Source organism: Hypanus sabinus, chromosome 9 (assembly GCF_030144855.1).
Source record: "Hypanus sabinus isolate sHypSab1 chromosome 9, sHypSab1.hap1, whole genome shotgun sequence".
Lineage (NCBI taxonomy): Eukaryota > Metazoa > Chordata > Chondrichthyes > Myliobatiformes > Dasyatidae > Hypanus > Hypanus sabinus.
Genome location: NC_082714.1, coordinates 76,479,767 through 76,497,028, shown reverse-complemented (window position 1 = coordinate 76,497,028; position 17,262 = coordinate 76,479,767). Strand labels below are relative to the sequence as shown.

The 17,262-nt window shown below is 54.4% G+C and overlaps 1 protein-coding gene across 1 annotated transcript in view; it reads right to left on the bottom strand.

Moving 5' to 3' along the window:
• Positions 1 to 339: 339 nt before the first annotated feature.
• Positions 340 to 17,262, bottom strand: part of LOC132400060 (aminopeptidase N-like) — a 45,532-nt gene continuing 28,609 nt past the window's right edge. The window contains exons 11-19 of the mRNA XM_059981144.1: positions 11,796 to 11,932; positions 9,751 to 9,806; positions 8,934 to 9,081; positions 8,510 to 8,601; positions 7,887 to 8,198; positions 7,219 to 7,386; positions 5,203 to 5,343; positions 2,044 to 2,122; positions 340 to 1,005 (exon numbers count right to left, since the gene is read on the bottom strand). Coding sequence (XP_059837127.1) covers positions 856 to 1,005; positions 2,044 to 2,122; positions 5,203 to 5,343; positions 7,219 to 7,386; positions 7,887 to 8,198; positions 8,510 to 8,601; positions 8,934 to 9,081; positions 9,751 to 9,806; positions 11,796 to 11,932 — 1,283 coding nt within the window. The 3' untranslated portion in view covers positions 340 to 855. The remainder of the gene's footprint in view (positions 1,006 to 2,043; positions 2,123 to 5,202; positions 5,344 to 7,218; positions 7,387 to 7,886; positions 8,199 to 8,509; positions 8,602 to 8,933; positions 9,082 to 9,750; positions 9,807 to 11,795; positions 11,933 to 17,262) is intronic.

The window sequence follows — 17,262 nt, the reverse complement described above, 5'->3', positions numbered from 1 at the left end:
ATAACTTCCCAACTCTTCTACTCAATGTCCTGGCCAGTGAAGGCAAGCTTGCCATCTGCCTTCTTCATTCCCTCTTTCTACTTTCCGATTTTATTCCTGTCCGCTTTCTGTAAGCAATGGACTTGGCCCTTAAGGTCTTTCTGTACATCACCACTGTTAGGGGTCCAGCCATTCACTGTATATTGTGTGTATACTTCCCCTTCCAATGCCTTCTTACTCTGGTCTGGATTAGCTTCATCTGCCATTTCTCTGCCCATATTTGTAACTGATACACATCCTAGTGGACGCTTTGTCAACCCTCTTCACTGTCCACAGATCTGCCTATCTTTGTGTTAGAGCACTACAACATAGAAACTGACCCTTTGGCCCATCCAGCCTGTGCCAACCCATTTTACTGCCAGGTCCCATCTACCTGCATCCAGACAGACAACTTCATTGTCGATAAGTGGGGGTTGGCTATGTGGGGTTATGTCTTATCATGTGGCCACACCATGAAGAGAGTCTGCAGAGAGACACAGGTTAAGCTAACTTTACTGTGCAGGACAGATCCAGCGGAGGTAAGGGCTCTGGTGCGCGTGATCTGATGCAGCTTCTCAAGGGCAGTCATTGGAGAGTGAAGATGGTCTGAGGCCCGGCTGGCTGGTCACGATCGTAGGACGGTGGGCACCCAGGGGAGGAGATCCCCAATGAACGCTCACTCCCGAGGGTGCTGGATGTCCTACCGAAGCCCCACGTATGGGGGTCGCTGTTGAGAGAATGGGCCACGACTGTGAACAACAACAGGGCCTGGTCCTTCCCATGGAGAAGTCCTGAATGTGTCCACGACTGCATCTGAGCGCTGGAGGGGGATGGTCTTCAGAGGTTATTGTTAACCCAATGGAAGATTTCCTGCTCATTCTCCTTCCTCCACTGGATGTAGGAGGCTGTCCGCGTGATTGTCCGGTCCAGGAAATGCGAGAGGAACTGAAATCCACTGACCTCAGTGAACTGCCTGAATTCCTCGAGCTGGGAGCAGAAGAGGGAGCATGAGTTGAGGGTGGCTGAGGTTCCTACAGAGCAGACAACTGGCGGAGTCTGTGATTTACTACCCAGAACGGACTGTGAGGCCAAATAGGCCATTCAGCCCATTGACTCAGCTGGGAGATCCAGCCTGACCCTGTGAACCCACGATGTTAGATAGGGTCTAACATTATGACCCCAGCAACCCCAGACTGACCCCATGAATCCAGCCCCCATAGGGGATAGGATCTAACATCATGACCCCACACCCCCAGTCTGACTCCGTGAATCCAGCCCCCATAGGGGATAGGATCTAACATCATGACCCCACACCCCCAGTCTGACTCCATGCTACAGCTCCCCAGACTGACCCAATGAGTTGTCTCTTCCAGTCTGACCCCATGACCCTGCTTTGACCCTGTGCCTGTAGCTCCCCCAGTCTGAACATGAAACACCGAGAGCATAAAGCCTTTCTTCCTGTCCATGTTCAGCAGGACCTCTGGCTTCTGGGCAGCTTCTAAACCCAGCCTAACCCAGTGCCATGGGTTCAGAGTGCCACAGGAGCTGTCAGTGAAGCAGAGTCCTCACTGGGGTGAATGAGAGGCAGCCCGGGTCTTCGAACTATCCCAGTCGGAGATAAAGGGAGGGAGTTTCAGAGCCACTGGGTTCATTCACAGACGCCAGTGTGACCAAGGTTTGGGGTGGCAAGGGTTAACTCCTACAAGGACAATTTTCCTGTGTCTGCCCTTAGGGCACTGAGGCCAAGGGGTCAGTATCCGGGGAGGGGGTGATGTCCTCTCTGGGCAGCCCATCCCATAGTGTGGAGGAACAGCCCCTGGGCTGAGGCGTTTGATTGTGGGGTGGACATCTGAGATTCCAATGACTGCCACCAGGAGCTCCTTCACTGGGGTTTCAGGGTCAGACTGTGGCGAGGAAGAGCTCTCCGTGCTCACCCCTTGGAACCGCTACGGGATCCTGCTGTGCACTGCTCAATGCCCTTCTTCCCTCCTCCCCCCCACCAAGGCTACGCAGAGGGATACTGACCTCCTGCAGGTCTTCTTCGGTGGAGAATCTGGAGGTGGCACCCTCAAGCAGACCCACGATTGCCTCGGTCGTGTTGAACCTGTCGGGGAGAGCACACCCTTGTTAACACCCCGTTAAAGGGATGTCCTGCCACCCAACGAACTGGTCTGGTGACCTGGCACCCTGGCCAACCAACCCTTCCCTCAGCCTCTCTCACTCCACAACACCAGCAACTGGAACTCACTGCCAGAGGAGATGTTGGCATCATTGCTGCCCAAAAGTGGCAGCAAAGCTTTGCAAGATGGTAAAGGAGGCATCAGCCACGCTGGCCTTCATTAGTTGGGACAATATATAAGACCATAGGATATATGGAGCAGATTTAGGCCATTTGGCCCATCGAGTCTGCTCTGCCATTCCACCATGGCTGATCCAGTCTTCCTCTCAGCCCGTCTCCTGCCTTCCACCCACCCTGTAACCCTTCCAATCAAGAATCTCTCAGCTTCTGCCTTGAATATACATAAAGACTTGACACAGCTGCCGGTGGCAAAGAATTCCTCAGATACACCACCCTCTGGCTGAAGAAATTCCTCCTCATCTCCATTCTAACAGGATGCCATTCTATTTTGAGGCTGTGTCCTCTGGTCTTAGACTCTCCCATCATAGGAAGTATCCTCTCGACATCCACTCTGTCAAGGCCTTTCACTATTCAATAGGTTTCAATGAGGTCAACCCTCGTTCTTCTGAATTCTAGAGAATAAAGGCCTGAAACCATCAAACGCTCTTCCTATGACAAGCCATTCAATCCTGGATCATTTTCGTGAACCTCTTTTGAACCCTCTCCAGTTTCAGCACATCCTTTCTAAGATAAGGAGCCCAAAACTGCTCACAATGCTCAAAGTGAGGCCTCACCTGCTTTATGAAGTCTCAACATTACATCCTTGCTTTTATTTTCTAGTCCCCATGAAATGAATGCTAACATTGCATTTGCCTTCCTCACCACAGATTCAACCTACAAATTAATCTTTAGGAAATCCTGTGCAAGGACTAAGTCCCTTTGGACCTCAGTTTTTTGAATTTTCTCTCCATTTAGAAAATAATCAATCCTTTCATTTCTTCTACCAAACTGCATGACCATACACTTCCCGATGCTGTATTCCATCTGCCATTTCTTTGACTAGTCCCTAATCTGTCTGTCCTCCTGTAGCCTCTCTACTTCCTCAAAACTACCTGACCCTCTGCCTATCTTCATATCATCCGCAAACTTTCCAAAAAAGCTATCAATTCCATCCTACAGAATATTGACATTTAACCTAAAAAGATTCGGTCCCAACACAGACTCCTGTGGAATGCCACTAGTCACTGGCAGCCAACCAGAAAAGCCTCCCTTTATTCACACTCTTTGCCTCCTGCCAATCAGCTGCTGCTTTATCCATGCTAGAATCTTTTCTATAATACCATGGGCTCACAACTTGTTAAGCAGCCTCATGTGTGGTACTTTGTCCAAGGCCTTCTGAAAATCCAAGTACACACCAATCAATTCTCCTTTATCTATCTTATTTGTTATTTCTTTAAAGAATGCTAACAGATTTGCCTGGTGAAATTTTACCTTAAGGAAACCATGCTGACTATGCCCTATTTTATGTCATGCCCCTAAGTACCCTGAGGCCTGATCCTTAATAATCTATTCCAACATCTTCCCAACTTTCTTCTGAAGAGTGGAGTGACATTTGCAATTTTCCAGTCTTTTGGAACTACTCTAGAATCTAGTGATTCTTGAAAGATCATTACTATTGCCTCCACGATCTCTTCGGACTCCTCTTTCAGAACCCTGGGGTGTAGTCCATCTGGTCCAGAATTTAGAAACTGAGTGGTTATATCAAAAGTGTTTAAGGTGAGAGGGAGGAGACTGACAGGAGATCAGAGGGTTGATAATTGGAATGTGCTGCCAGAGGAGGTGGTCAAATCAGTCACAGACACTGTGTTTAAGAGGCATTCAGACAGATTTAAATAGGCAGGTATACAGTCCCAATGCAGGTAAATGGGATGGCTGTGGACGGGCAATAGGGTCAACGTTGACATGGAGTGCCAAAGGGCCTGTTTCTGTGCTGTATCACACCTACCGATGGGGGTCAGGGCTCAGGATCTGATCCCCCACTATCCTATGCAGGATTCTGTAGGAGTTCCTCTGCAGAACTGCTGGTAAAATCTGAAGAACGGTGGGACCGAGCGAGGTATTCCCACAGTCTCAGTATGCAGAGGGAACACCAGTCTAGATCGGTGAGATTTGACACCTCAACCCCCCTCCCCACCATAGCCTTTATCCCAGATGAAGGCACAGGTCAGTGGGTGACAGAAACAGCACCTATGCTGAGCACCAACCACCCCTTTACACCCATCCCATTTTGCATTCCCACTGACTCGCTCCAATTCCCACACTTTACCAGGGTGCCGAGTTACAGTGGCCAATTAAACCACCAGCCCCACTCGTGATTGGGATGTGGAGCTCCTGAGGGAGGGGTGGTGAGGAGGGAGCATTGTGCTGTTGGAGGGGCAGTGAGGAGGGAATGACATGCTGTGGGAGGGGGCGTGGTGAGGATTCTAAGACTCCCAGAAGACATCAGTTATGGTCAGCAGAGAGGCACAGTGGGTAGAGATGTTGCCTCTCGGTTCAACTCCCAGCTCCGTCACTGTGTCTGTGTGGTTTCCACATTCTCCCTGGCAACACACGCCTTTTCTCTGGGTGCTCCAGTTCCCTCCCAGATCCCAACCAGGCCACTGTAAATCTGTGGGTGAGGGTGAGGATCTGAGGGGGTTTCAGACTGACCTTTCATTGTGATTGGAAAGGAAGCTGGAATAAGACATGAGGGAAAGGGAGGAGAAGGGGTACAGGAGTGGCAGGTGATAGGTGAAACCAGGTGAGGGGTAAGATGGGTGCATGGAGGAGGGGGGATGAAGTAAGAAGCTGGAAGAGGATAGGTGGGTGAAGTAAATAGCTGAAGAAGATAGAATCTGATAGGAGAGGGCAGAAAGGGAAGGAAGAGGGGCAGCAGAGGGAAGTGATGGGCTGAAAAGCTGGGAGTGGATAGCAGGAAAAAGTAATGGGTGCAGTGAAATTCTGTCTGCTTTGGGAAGGGCAGGAAATGACGTGGAACTTGCCTCTGGGCAATAAAACCAGCTTACTCAGATGTGATGTTACTCCAACTGGCCTTGATGAAGTCCCAGGCTGGCTTCTTGCCATTGATGTTCTGGGCAACCAAGGCAATGGTGGCTAAAGTGTCCTGTCTATTAATCTTCCACGGCATCAGGGTGAATGACAGGTACCTTTAATGGAGAGAGAGAGAGAGAGAGATTGATCAGCAGATCTTGTGGATGTACCTTCTGGACAAGATCTCCATTTCAGGACCTGGGCTGATCTATCTCTGCACATGGAGATGGTGGACACAAAACACAGGTCAGACAGCATCCATGGAGGGGAATAAACAGTTGATGTTTCAGGCTGAGACCCTTCATCTGGACTTGGAGAGCAGCAGTGGACTCTCACTGAATCCCTCTCAAGAGGGTAGGCATACCCTGAAACACACAGCATCTGCAGATCCTCTCTCGTTCATGATGGGCACACCTTGAAGAGACTTTGCAGTGGAGAATCTAATCGGAGACATGAGAGATTCCACAGAAATCTTCGGCACCACACACAAAACACAACAGGTCAGTCTATGGAGAGGAATGTTTTTGGCCATTGATGATTAATGCTGATGAAGGATCTTGGCCCAAAATATTGACCGTGTATTTTCATCCATAGATGCTGCTGACCTGTTGAATTCCTCCAGCATTTTGTACGCATTACTCTGGATTTCCAGAATTAGCAGAATCCCTTGTGTTTCTGAATTTTTACCCACCACCTGGAGTGATTCTGAGGCAAATCCAGTGGGATAATTGACGGGAGGGCTGGGGGCCAACAAATGTTGTCAGTAGGGGAAGCGAGTGAATGGGTTGTCAGGGCACCAGAGGAGCCCGGGGCAGTTTCACCTGTAGTGTTCAGGGAGCTGGGCACCAATCAGAGGGTGGGGAGGAGCAGGACTGGTAGGATTCCTCTCCCACAGGGCTGGTACAGGCTCAATGGGCTGAGTGGCCTCTTTCTGCAATTTCCTCATTTTAATAACATTCCTGTGAAACAGAAACACCAGGGATGGCAGTTTCCTGGAATCTGGAGCAAGAAACAATATGCTGGAGGAACTCAGTGGGCCGAGCAGCATCTGTGGAGTTGGTGTTTTAGGTCCAGACTCTTCACTTGTTTTGTTCTAATTGTGTTCCTTCTTAAAAATCTGTTTAATAAATATGTTGCATTTATATTTTTCCTGTGAATGCTGCTTATCTGATGCCATATAAGACACAGGACAGAATTAGGCCATTTGGCCTGTCAAGTCTACTCTGCCATTTAATCATGCCTGATCTATTTTCCCTTTCAACCCCGTTTTCCTGCCTTCTCCCCTAACCTTTGACAACTTCACTAATCAAGAGTCTATCAACCTCCGCTTTAAATAGACCCACTATCTTGGCCTCCAGACCCAGTTTTGGCAATAAATTCCATAGGTAAACCGCTCTGTAGCTAAAGAAATTCCTCTGCATCTCTGTTGGAATGGATGTCCTATTTTGAGGCTGTGCCCCTAGTCCTAGACTCCCCACTGCTGGAAACAACTTGTCCATATCTAGGCCCAGAGCCTGTGATGCTGCTGTAAGTAAGTTTTTCATTGCACCTGTACATGCACGTATACAGCAATCAACATGCCCTTGACTTCTATCTGAAATGTTTCAACCCGAAACATTCTCCTCCACGGATGCTTCCCAACCCAATGAGATCCGCCAGTAGCTTGTCTTCTGTTTTGTATGAATGGCATTTCCATGCGCTTGTGTGTTCGTGCTGATTCTCAGGGGAGAATGGTGGCAGAGCAAAGGGGAGGAAGCTTCTACTGGGAGTATCAGGAAAGGTTCAGAGGGACACGGGGCAAATGCAGGCAAATAGGATTGAGCCCAGATGCGTCACCTGGGCGGGGCAGAAGGGCCACTTCTCTGACTCTTCCAGATCAGATTGGGGGCAGTGGAAAAACGCAGAGGTGTGAACAGTGGAGGCCTTGAGGACCAGAGGGGTGGGGATGACAGGAGACTGTGTGGCATCCGGGAGGGCTGGACATGGCGTACCTGGCCAGGATGGCAGTGTTGGCACTGCAGGCCAGGCAGTAGCGGAGTGTCTGCGCCTCAGCGGCGCTCTCGGCCAAATCGTACATCTTCCAGGCAAAGTCCCACTCGGCCTGGTCACCCTCGGCAACCGACCGGCAGTACACCACCCTGCGTAGGCTGGGGGGGATCCTGGGGTTGGGGGAGGGGGAAGGTGAGAAAAAGATATTGGTTAAGACAAGCCTAAATGTAGGTAAATCTGTGTAGAGGTTTGGTCACTCTATTGCCAAGCTGGAGTGGATGCAGAGGAGTTTTACAAGGATGCAGCCTAGACCAGAGGCACATGTGGAAATGTTGGCCAGACTCGATCTTTATCCACTGGAGTCAGGGGTGACCTCATACAAGTTTGTAAAATCATGAGGGGTGTGGATAAGGTCAGTCTTTTCCTCAGGGTGGGGAGTCCAAATCTTGAGGGAAAGATGCAAGACAAGAGCGGAGAAACTTAAAAGAGCCCTGAAGGGTAGCTACTTTGCTCAGGGGTAGGGAGTACCTGGAATGAGCTGCCAAAGTTGTCGAGGCAAGAATAAAGCTAAACCCAAACCCCTGGGACTTCCCCCAGAACCCTTGTAAACATACCACTGGGGAGAGGGACTGGCAGGCTGTGGATGGGCCACATGGCCTCAGGTACTCACGGGTTGACGTCCGGCTGTGCCATCCAGCGGGAGAAGAGGTCTTTGGCTGCCGTGTTACATTTGCGCAGCCCGTTGGAGCAGGCAACGCCAACCACCACTTCCTGGGCCAACCTGGGTGGAGAGGAGAGGGAGGGTCTGGGCTTAGAGCTGATGGCAGGGGCAGGATCTCCACCCCCACAAGCTCGGGGCCTGGTCTTCACCACCTCCTCCAAGCCTGGAGGCCCAGCAAACGTCAGTCTGGAGACCCGACCTTGCTGGGTGTGGTAGGGGGAGAGAGGGAGAGGAGAAGGAGGAGTGAGGGGTGCAGGTGGAGGAAGGAGAGGGTGGCCGAAGGAGGAGGAGGAGAGAGAAGGGGAGGGAGGGAGGGAGGGAGCAGAAAGAGGGAGAGAGGGTGGAAGGATAGAGAGGTGGTGATGGGAGAGAGAGACACAGCTTAGCTCAGGCCCAGTGATTGGGGGGGGGTGGGGCGTGTGGTGTGGAAGAAGTAGGAGAAACAATGAGGTAGTGGAGGATGGGGACTGATGGGGGTGGGATTTTCTGGGACACAGCTTGGTCATCCGGGGTGGAGGGAAGGGTTTGGGATGTGAGGAGAGGGACACACTGGAGATGGGCTTGTTACTCACTGCTCTCTGCCTTCACTGGGCGCAGAGCGCAGTCCGGGACTAGCCAGCTCCACGTAGTCAAAGACAGGGCTGACCTTGCTTAGGACGTACTCCTGCTGGGACATGGGAGCAGTGACACTGGAGCCCAGAGAATCTGCCCTGCCCTCCACCAATGGTCTCCTGTTTCGCCGCTCCCATCACCCCAGTGTCTGCCCAAAATCTCCCTTCTCTCCCCAACCTCCGGGTCTCTCCTCTACCCCTCCACTTCTCCCTTTGCTGCCCCCTCCCTCCCTCCCTCCTTCTTCCCTCCCCTCATCCTCTCCCCCTCCATCCTCTGACCGTTGCCTCCCCCTCCACCCAAGCCCTTCCCCTCCCCTTTCCCTATACCCCTCCCCACTCTCCAGGCCCCTCTCCCCAATCCAGCCTCCCTCCCCTACCCCCTCACCTCCAGCAGGTTGTAGGCGGGGTTCTCCCTCAGCACCAACTCCATGAAGTCCAGGTGTGTTCTGAGGGTGTCCCAGGGCAGGGACTCGGTCTCCGTGTGCAGGTAGCGTGTCGTCTCCAGAGCACGTGTGATCCTAACGTGCTGCCCACTGCTCCCACAAAAACACAGGTCGGCTCACCTCCGAAACAGCCTGCCTTTACCGAGGCCGCGAGGAGGGAGCTCTCTAGCCACTGTCCCAGCAGGTTTATTGATAAGAAGCAGGATTAGGCCACTCGGCCCCTTGAAACTGCTGTCCTTCGCCCTGCACCCTGGGATACCTGTACATTCCTGGCCCATACATACTCAGCTGTCTGAGGTGGCTGGGTTCCTGGTGAATTCACTGCCCCAATGACATCAGCTCAACTTCTCACCTCAACCTCCAGGTATCCCCACTTGTTGAGGGGCAGGGTGCACCTCTCAACCTCCACCAGCCCAACGCATCACCCGACGCTGGTCTGAGAGCTCCACAGTGGGACGCAGGCCCTTCAGCCCCCTATCTCTGCTGGTCCTGTTGGCCTAATTCTGAGTGGAACCACAAGCTCTGTGTCCAGCTCCACACCCACTGACTGACCTGATGTGTTTTCCCACCGCGTCCCCTCTGTCTGGGTTTGGGCCGGATCGGGGTGGACAGTGGCCACAGCCGGCTAGCTGGGCGACCCCTGGTCATGGTGACTGGGACGTGCCAGGACAACGTCACAGGCCCAGTCCCCACTCCTGACCCAATTAGCCACACCTTCTCCCTTCCACGCCTTGCCACCCGCACCGCCATTGAACCTACCGAGCAAGGCTGAAAGCATCGTCGATGAGCTGAGCCCGGTTGATCACTGGGATGGCCTGGTGGAGGAGTAAGAGAGGTTGATGAAGGATCAGAGAGTACTTCCTGATGTTCAGCTGGTCAGGCTGAACATGGGAAGGGGGAACATGGGCGTGTTAGGGGCCCGGGGAATGTGGGGGTGTGCCAGGGGCCTGAGTAATGATGTGCTATGTCAGGGACCCAGGGGATACTCTGGCATGTCAGGGGCCTGGGGAATGTGGGGGTGTGCCAGGGGCCCGGAGAATGTGGGGGTGTGCCAGGGGCCTGAGTAATGATGTGCTATGTCAGGGACCCAGGGGATACTCTGGCATGTCAGGGGCCTGGGGAATGTGGGGGTGTGTCAGGGGCCCGGAGAATGTGCTGGTATATCAGGGACCCGGGGAATGTGGGGGTGTGCCAGGGGCCTGAGTAATGATGTGCTATGTCAGGGACCCAGGGGATACTCTGGCATGTCAGGGGCCTGGGGAATGTGGGGGTGTGTCAGGGGCCCGGAGAATGTGCTGGTATATCAGGGACCCGGGGAATGTGGGGGTGTGCCAGGGGCCTGAGTAATGATGTGCTATGTCAGGGACCCAGGGGATACTCTGGCATGTCAGGGGCCTGGGGAATGTGGGGGTGTGTCAGGGGCCCGGAGAATGTGCTGGTATATCAGGGACCCGGGGAATGTGGGGGTGTGCCGGGGCCTGAGTAATGATGTGCTATGTCAGGGACCCAGGGGATACTCTGGCATGTCAGGGGCCTGGGGAATGTGGTGGCGTATCAGGGGCCTGGGGAATGTGGGGGTGTGTCAGGGACCCGGGGAATGTGGGGGTGTGCCAGGGGTCTGAGTAATGATGTGCTATGTCAGGGACCCAGGGGATACTCTGGCATGTCAGGGGCCTGGGGAATGTGGGGGTGTGTCAGTGGCCCAGGGAATGTGGGGGTGTGCCAGGGGCCCGGGGAATGTGGTGGCGTATCAGGGGCCTGGGGAATGTGGGGGTGTGTCAGGGACCCGGGGAATGTGGGGGTGTGCCAGGGGCCTGAGTAATGATGTGCTATGTCAGGGACCCAAGGGATACTCTGGCATGTCAGGGGCCTGGGGAATATGGTGGCATATCAGAGGCTTTCTTCCCTCTCTCTCCCTCCCTCTCATCTCTCTTCCTCCCTCTGGCTCTCCTTCTCCTCTGTTTCTGTTTCTCTCCGTCCATCTCCTCTCTCCGTCACACTTTCCTCATTTCCTCTCCCCATCCTTCTCCCTCTCCTCTCTCCTACCTCCTACCTCCTCTCCCTTGCTCTGCTCCATCCCTCCTCCTTGCCACTGCCTCGCCCCCACACTCCCACTGTCCCTCCTCCTCCCTGCCACTGCCCCTCCTCCTCCCTGCCACTGCTTCGCCCCTCCCTCCCACTGTCCCTCCTCCTCCCTGCCACTGCCTCGCCCCCTCACTCCCACTGTCCCTCCTCCTCCCTGCCACTGCCCCTCCTCCTCCCTGCCACTGCTTCGCCCCTCCCTCCCACTGCCCCTCCTCCTCCCTGCCACTGCTTCGCCCCTCCCTCCCACTGTCCCTCCTCCTCCCTGCCACTGCTTCGCCCCTCCCTGGCACTGCCCCTCCTCCTCCCTGCCACTGCTTCGCCCCTCCCTCCCACTGTCCCTCCTCCTCCCTGCCTCTGCCCCTCCTCCTCCCTGCCACTGCCTCGCCCCCTCCCTCCCACTGTCCCTCCTCCTCCCTGCCACTGCCTCGCCCCCTCCCTCCCACTGTCCCTCCTCCTCCCTGCCACTGCCTTGCCCCCTCCCTCCCACTGTCCCTCCTCCTCCCTCCCACTGTCCCTCCTCCTCCCTGCCACTGCCTCGCCCCCTCCCTCCCACTGTCCCTCCTCCTCCCTGCCACTGCCTCGCCCCCTCCCTCCCACTGTCCCTCCTCCTCCCTGCCACTGCCTCGCCCCCTCCCTCCCACTGTCCCTCCTCCTCCCTGCCACTGCCTCGCCCCCTCCCTCCCACTGTCCCTCCATGCTCCCTCCCGGCATGAACTTACATCCCTGTTTCTCATCAGTTGGATCAGCAACCGGTCCCAGTTGTCATCGTCATAATTAACTCTGTAAACGCCAACAGCATTGATATTTGCCAACACCCAGGTCTGATCTCTCACCACCAACTGGCTCACGTACACCTCTGAGGGAAGATCCCAGACAGGGGTCAGACACAGAGTGAAACTCCCTCCACACCATCCCATCACACACTCCCGGGGTCAGACACAGAGTGAAACTCCCTCCACACCGTCTCATCACACACTCCCGGGGTCAGACACAGAGTGAAGCTCCCTCCACACCGTCCCATCACACACTCCCGGAGTCAGACACCGAGTGAAACTCCCTCTACACCCTCCCATCACACACTCCCGGGGTCAGACAAAGAGTGAAACTCCCTCCACACCGTCCCATCACACACTCCCGGGGTCAGACACAGAGTGAAACTCCCTCCACACCGTCTCATCACACACTCCCGGGGTCAGACACAGAGTGAAACTACCTCCACACTGTCCCATCACACACTCCCGGGGTCAGACACAGAGTGAAACTCCCTCCACACCGTCCCATCACACACTCCCGGGGTCAGACACAGAGTGAAATTCCCTCCACACCGTCCCATCACACACTCCCGGGATCAGACACAGAGTGAAGCTCCCTCCACACCGTCTCATCACACACTCCCGGGGTCAGACACAGAGTGAAACTACCTCCACACTGTCCCATCACACACTCCCGGGGTCAGACACAGAGTGAAACTCCCTCCACACCGTCTCATCACACACTCCCGGGGTCAGACACAGAGTGAAACTACCTCCACACCATCCCATCACACACTCCCGGGGTCAGACACAGAGTGAAACTCCCTCCACACCGTCTCATCACACACTCCCGGGGTCAGACACAGAGTGAAGCTCCCTCCACACCGTCCCATCACACACTCCCGGAGTCAGACACCGAGTGAAACTCCCTCTACACCCTCCCATCACACACTCCCGGGGTCAGACACAGAGTGAAGCTCCCTCCACACTGTCCCATCACACACTCCCGGGGTCAGACACAGAGTGAAACTCCCTCCACACCATCCCATCACACACTCCCGGGGTCAGACACAGAGTGAAACTCCCTCCACACCATCCCATCACACACTCCCGGGGTCAGACACAGAGTGAAACTCCCTCCACACCGTCTCATCACACACTCCCAGGGTCAGACACAGAGTGAAACTCCCTCCACACCGTCCCATCACACACTCCCGGGGTCAGACACAGAGTGAAACTCCCTCCACACCGTCCCATCACACACTCCTGGGGTCAGACACTGTGGTGAACTACGTGCCTGTCTGGACACACCCCCTGCTGACTGCTCCTGTGGCTCCTCCCACAGACCCTGTATAAAGGCGATCAGAGCCTGGGCCTGGCCTCTCTGTCTCCAGGATGTAGTATGGTGGTCACTCACTGCTGGTTCCTTCTTCCAGTCAATAAAAGCCGCTATCTTGCCTTTACGTCTCAGAGTGAGTTATTGATGGTGCATCAATTACCGGATAGTCGACCAGTACCAACTGACGGCCACATTTCCCTATCCGGATAACATCACCATCTGTGGTCACAACTGGCCAGATCACGACGCCAACCTCCAACGATTTCTCCAAGTGGCCGCAGCTCTGAACCTTACTTATAACAGGGACAAGTGTGTGTTCGGAACCACCCGCCTTGCTATCCTTGGGTATGTCGTGGAAAACGGGGTCATTGGCCCTGATCCAGACCATATGCGCCCCCTGTTAAAACTCCCTCTTCCCACCACTCTCAAAGCCCTCAGACGGTGCCTGGGTTTTTTTTCCTATTACTCCCAATGGGTCCCCCATTACGCAGACAAGGCCTGCCCCCTGGTCAGGTCTACCACGTTTCCCCTCTCTGCTGAGGCCTGCGCGGCCTTCAGCTGCATTAAAGAGGACATTGCCAAAGCAATGATGCATGCGGTGGACGAGACCATTCCCTTCCAAGTAGAGAGTGCCGCCTCCGATTTTGCACTGGCTGCTACCCTCAATCAGGAAGGCAGGCCAGTAGCATTCTTTTCTCGTACCCTCCAAGGCTCTGAAATTCGGCACTCCGCAGTGTAGAAAGAAGCCCAGGCCATAGTGGAGGCTGTTAGGCACTGGAGGCACTATCTCGCTGGCAAAAGGTTCACCTTGCTGACTGACCAGCGCTCGGTTGCGTTCATGTTCAGCAACCAACAGCGGGGCAAAATCAAAAATGATAAGATTTTGCGGTGGAGAATAGAACTCTCCACCTACAACTATGATATTCTGTACCAGCCTGGCAGACTCAATGAGCCCCCTGATGCCCTATCCCGGGGAACATGTGCTAGCGCACAGCTCGACCAGCTATACGCCCTTCATGCACAGCTTTGCCATCTGGGGGTCACCCAATTTTACCATTTTGTGAAAGCTTGGAACCTGCCATACTCCCTGGAGGACATCGGGACGATGACCAGGGACTGCCAAATTTGTGCTGAGTGCAAACCGCACTTCTACCGTCCTGACACGGCTCAACTTGTCAAGGCCACCCGCCCTTTTGAGCGACTGAGTGTTGACTTTAAGGGCCCCCTTTCCTCCACCGACCGCATTGTCTATTTTCTCAATGTTACCAACGAGTACTCACGGTTCCCCTTTGCCATCCCCTGCCCCGATACCACTGCCACGTCCGTCATAAAAGCCCTGCGCCAGCTCTTCACTCTGTTCGGGTATCCCTGCTATATCCACAGTGATAGAGGGTCCTCCTTTATGAGTGACGAGCTGCGCCAGTACCTGCTGGCTAGGGGCATTGCTACTAGTCGGACCACGAGTTATAATCCCCGGGGTAATGGACAGGTGGAGAGGGAGAATGCCACGGTGTGGAAGGCCACACTTTTAGCCCTTAAGTCAAAAGGGTTGTCGGTCTCTCGATGGCAGGAGGTCCTCCCTGAGGCACTCCACTCTATCCGCTCCCTGTTATGTACGTCCACCAATGCCACCCCTCACGAACACCTATTCTCTTTTGCCAGGAAGTCTGTCACTGGGACCACCCTACCAGTTTGGCTGACGTCCCCGGGGCCAGTGCTGCTCCGGAAATGTGAGGAGTAATAAATACTCCCCGCTGGTCGAGACGGTTCACCTTCTACATGCGAACCCCCAGTATGCCTACGTGGTCTTACCTGATGGACGGGAGGACAGGTGCCCACAGGAGCAGCAGACCACTACCCTGAACACTCTCCGGTAACTATGAACCCTGTACCCGAGGTGACACCGTGCACACCAGCCCTACACAGACTCCTCACGACACTCATATACTGGGCGTTTCGTATGCATATATACCAGGCGCCTCGCACATGCATGTGGGACCACTGGCGCCTAGTGGGCTGGAACCAGCACAACCTCCGTCTCCTGTGCAATCACCAATGTCGCCGGCGTCTGTGCAATCACAGCCGGTGCTATGTAGATCGCAGCGACAGATTCGACCACCTGATAGACTTGACCTGTAAAAAACTTCGCCACATGGGGACTCTTTTAAAACAAAGGGGGTGGGGTGAATGTGCTGAACTACGTGTGCCTGTCTGGACACGCCCCCTGCTGACTGCTCCTGTGGCTCCTCCCACAGACCCCTGTATAAAGGCAATCAGAGCCTGGGCCCGGCCTCTCAGTCTCCAGGATGTAGTATGGTGGTCACTCACTGTTGGTTCCTTCTTCCGGTCAATAAAAGTCGATATCTCGCCTTACATCTCAGAGTGAGTTATTGATGGTGCATCAGACACAGAGTGAAACTCTCTCTACACCGTCCCATCACACACTCCCAGGGTCAGACACAGAGTGAAACTCTCTCTACACTGTCCCATCACACACTCCCGGGGTCAGACACAGAGTGAAACTCCCTCCACACTGTCCCATCACACACTCCCGGGGTCAGACACAGAGTGAAACTCTCTCTACACCGTCCCATCACACACTCCCAGGGTCAGACACAGAGTGAAACTCTCTCTACACCATCCCATCACACACTCCCGGGGTCAGACACAGAGTGAAACTCCCTCCACACCGTCCCATCACACACTCCCGGGGTCAGACACAGAGTGAAACTCTCTCTACACCGTCCCATCACACACTCCCGGGGTCAGACACAGAGTGAAACTCTCTCTACACCATCCCATCACACACTCCCGGGGTCTGGGGGATCTCGGCTGGAGGGTACTGCATAGGGCAATGCCCTGCAATAAGTTTTTCAGTTTGTACATGGACTTCCCACCCACATGCCACTTCTGCGGGCTGGAGGAGACCGTGTACCACATGTACATGGAGTGTGTGCAGCTGCAGCCTCTTTTTGCATATTTGCGTGGGCTGCTTCTCGCCTTCTGGCTGCATTTTAGTCCCACCCTGTTTATATATGGTCATCCAGTAAGGAAGGGGGCAAGGAGGGATGAGGATGTCCTAGTCAACTTGCTCCTGGGGCTGGCGAAATCCGCCATCCGTGGGTCTTGGAAACGGGTGGCGGGAGGATCTCCCCGGGCAGACTGCCTGGCAATGTTTAGGGGGTATGTTCATGCCCGGGTAACTATTGAAAAGGAACACGCGCAGTCCACAGCGGCCTTGGAGGAGTTTCGAGACCGTTGGGCTCCGCGGGGTGTAAATGCCATCGTGGATAGGGATGGCAACATTCTGGTGTAATGTCTATTGTCTATTTGTAGTTCAGTAATTGTGTTTGCCACTGTTTTGTATATATTGTATAGCACCGAAATTTGTAATAAAGGATTTTGTAATAAAAAAAAAGGGTCAAAAAAAAAAGGGTCAGACACAGAGTGAAACTCCCTCTACACCGTCCCATCACACACTCCCGGGGTCAGACACAGAGTGAAGCTCCCTCCACACTGTCCCATCACACACTCCCGGGGTCAGACACAGAGTGAAACTCCCTCCACACCGTCCCATCACACACTCCGGGGGTCAGACACAGAGTGAAACTCCCTCCACACCGTCCCATCACACACTCCGGGGGTCAGACACAGAGTGAATCTCCCTCCACACCGTCCCATCACACACTCCCGGGGTCAGACACAGAGTGAAGCTCCGTCTACACTGTCCCATCACACACTCCCGGGGTCCGACACAGAGTGAAACTCCCTCCACACCGTCCCATCACACACTCCCGGGGTCAGACACAGAGTGAAACTCCCTCCACACCGTCCCATCACACACTCCCGGGGTCAGACACAGAGTGAAACTCCCTCCACACCGTCCCATCACACACTCCGGGGGTCAGACACAGAGTGAATCTCCCTCCACACCGTCCCATCACACACTCCCGGGGTCAGACACAGAGTGAAGCTCCGTCTACACTGTCCCATCACACACTCCCGGGGTCCGACACAGAGTGAAACTCCCTCCACACCGTCCCATCACACACTCCCGGGGTCAGACACAGAGTGAAACTCCCTCCACACCGTCCC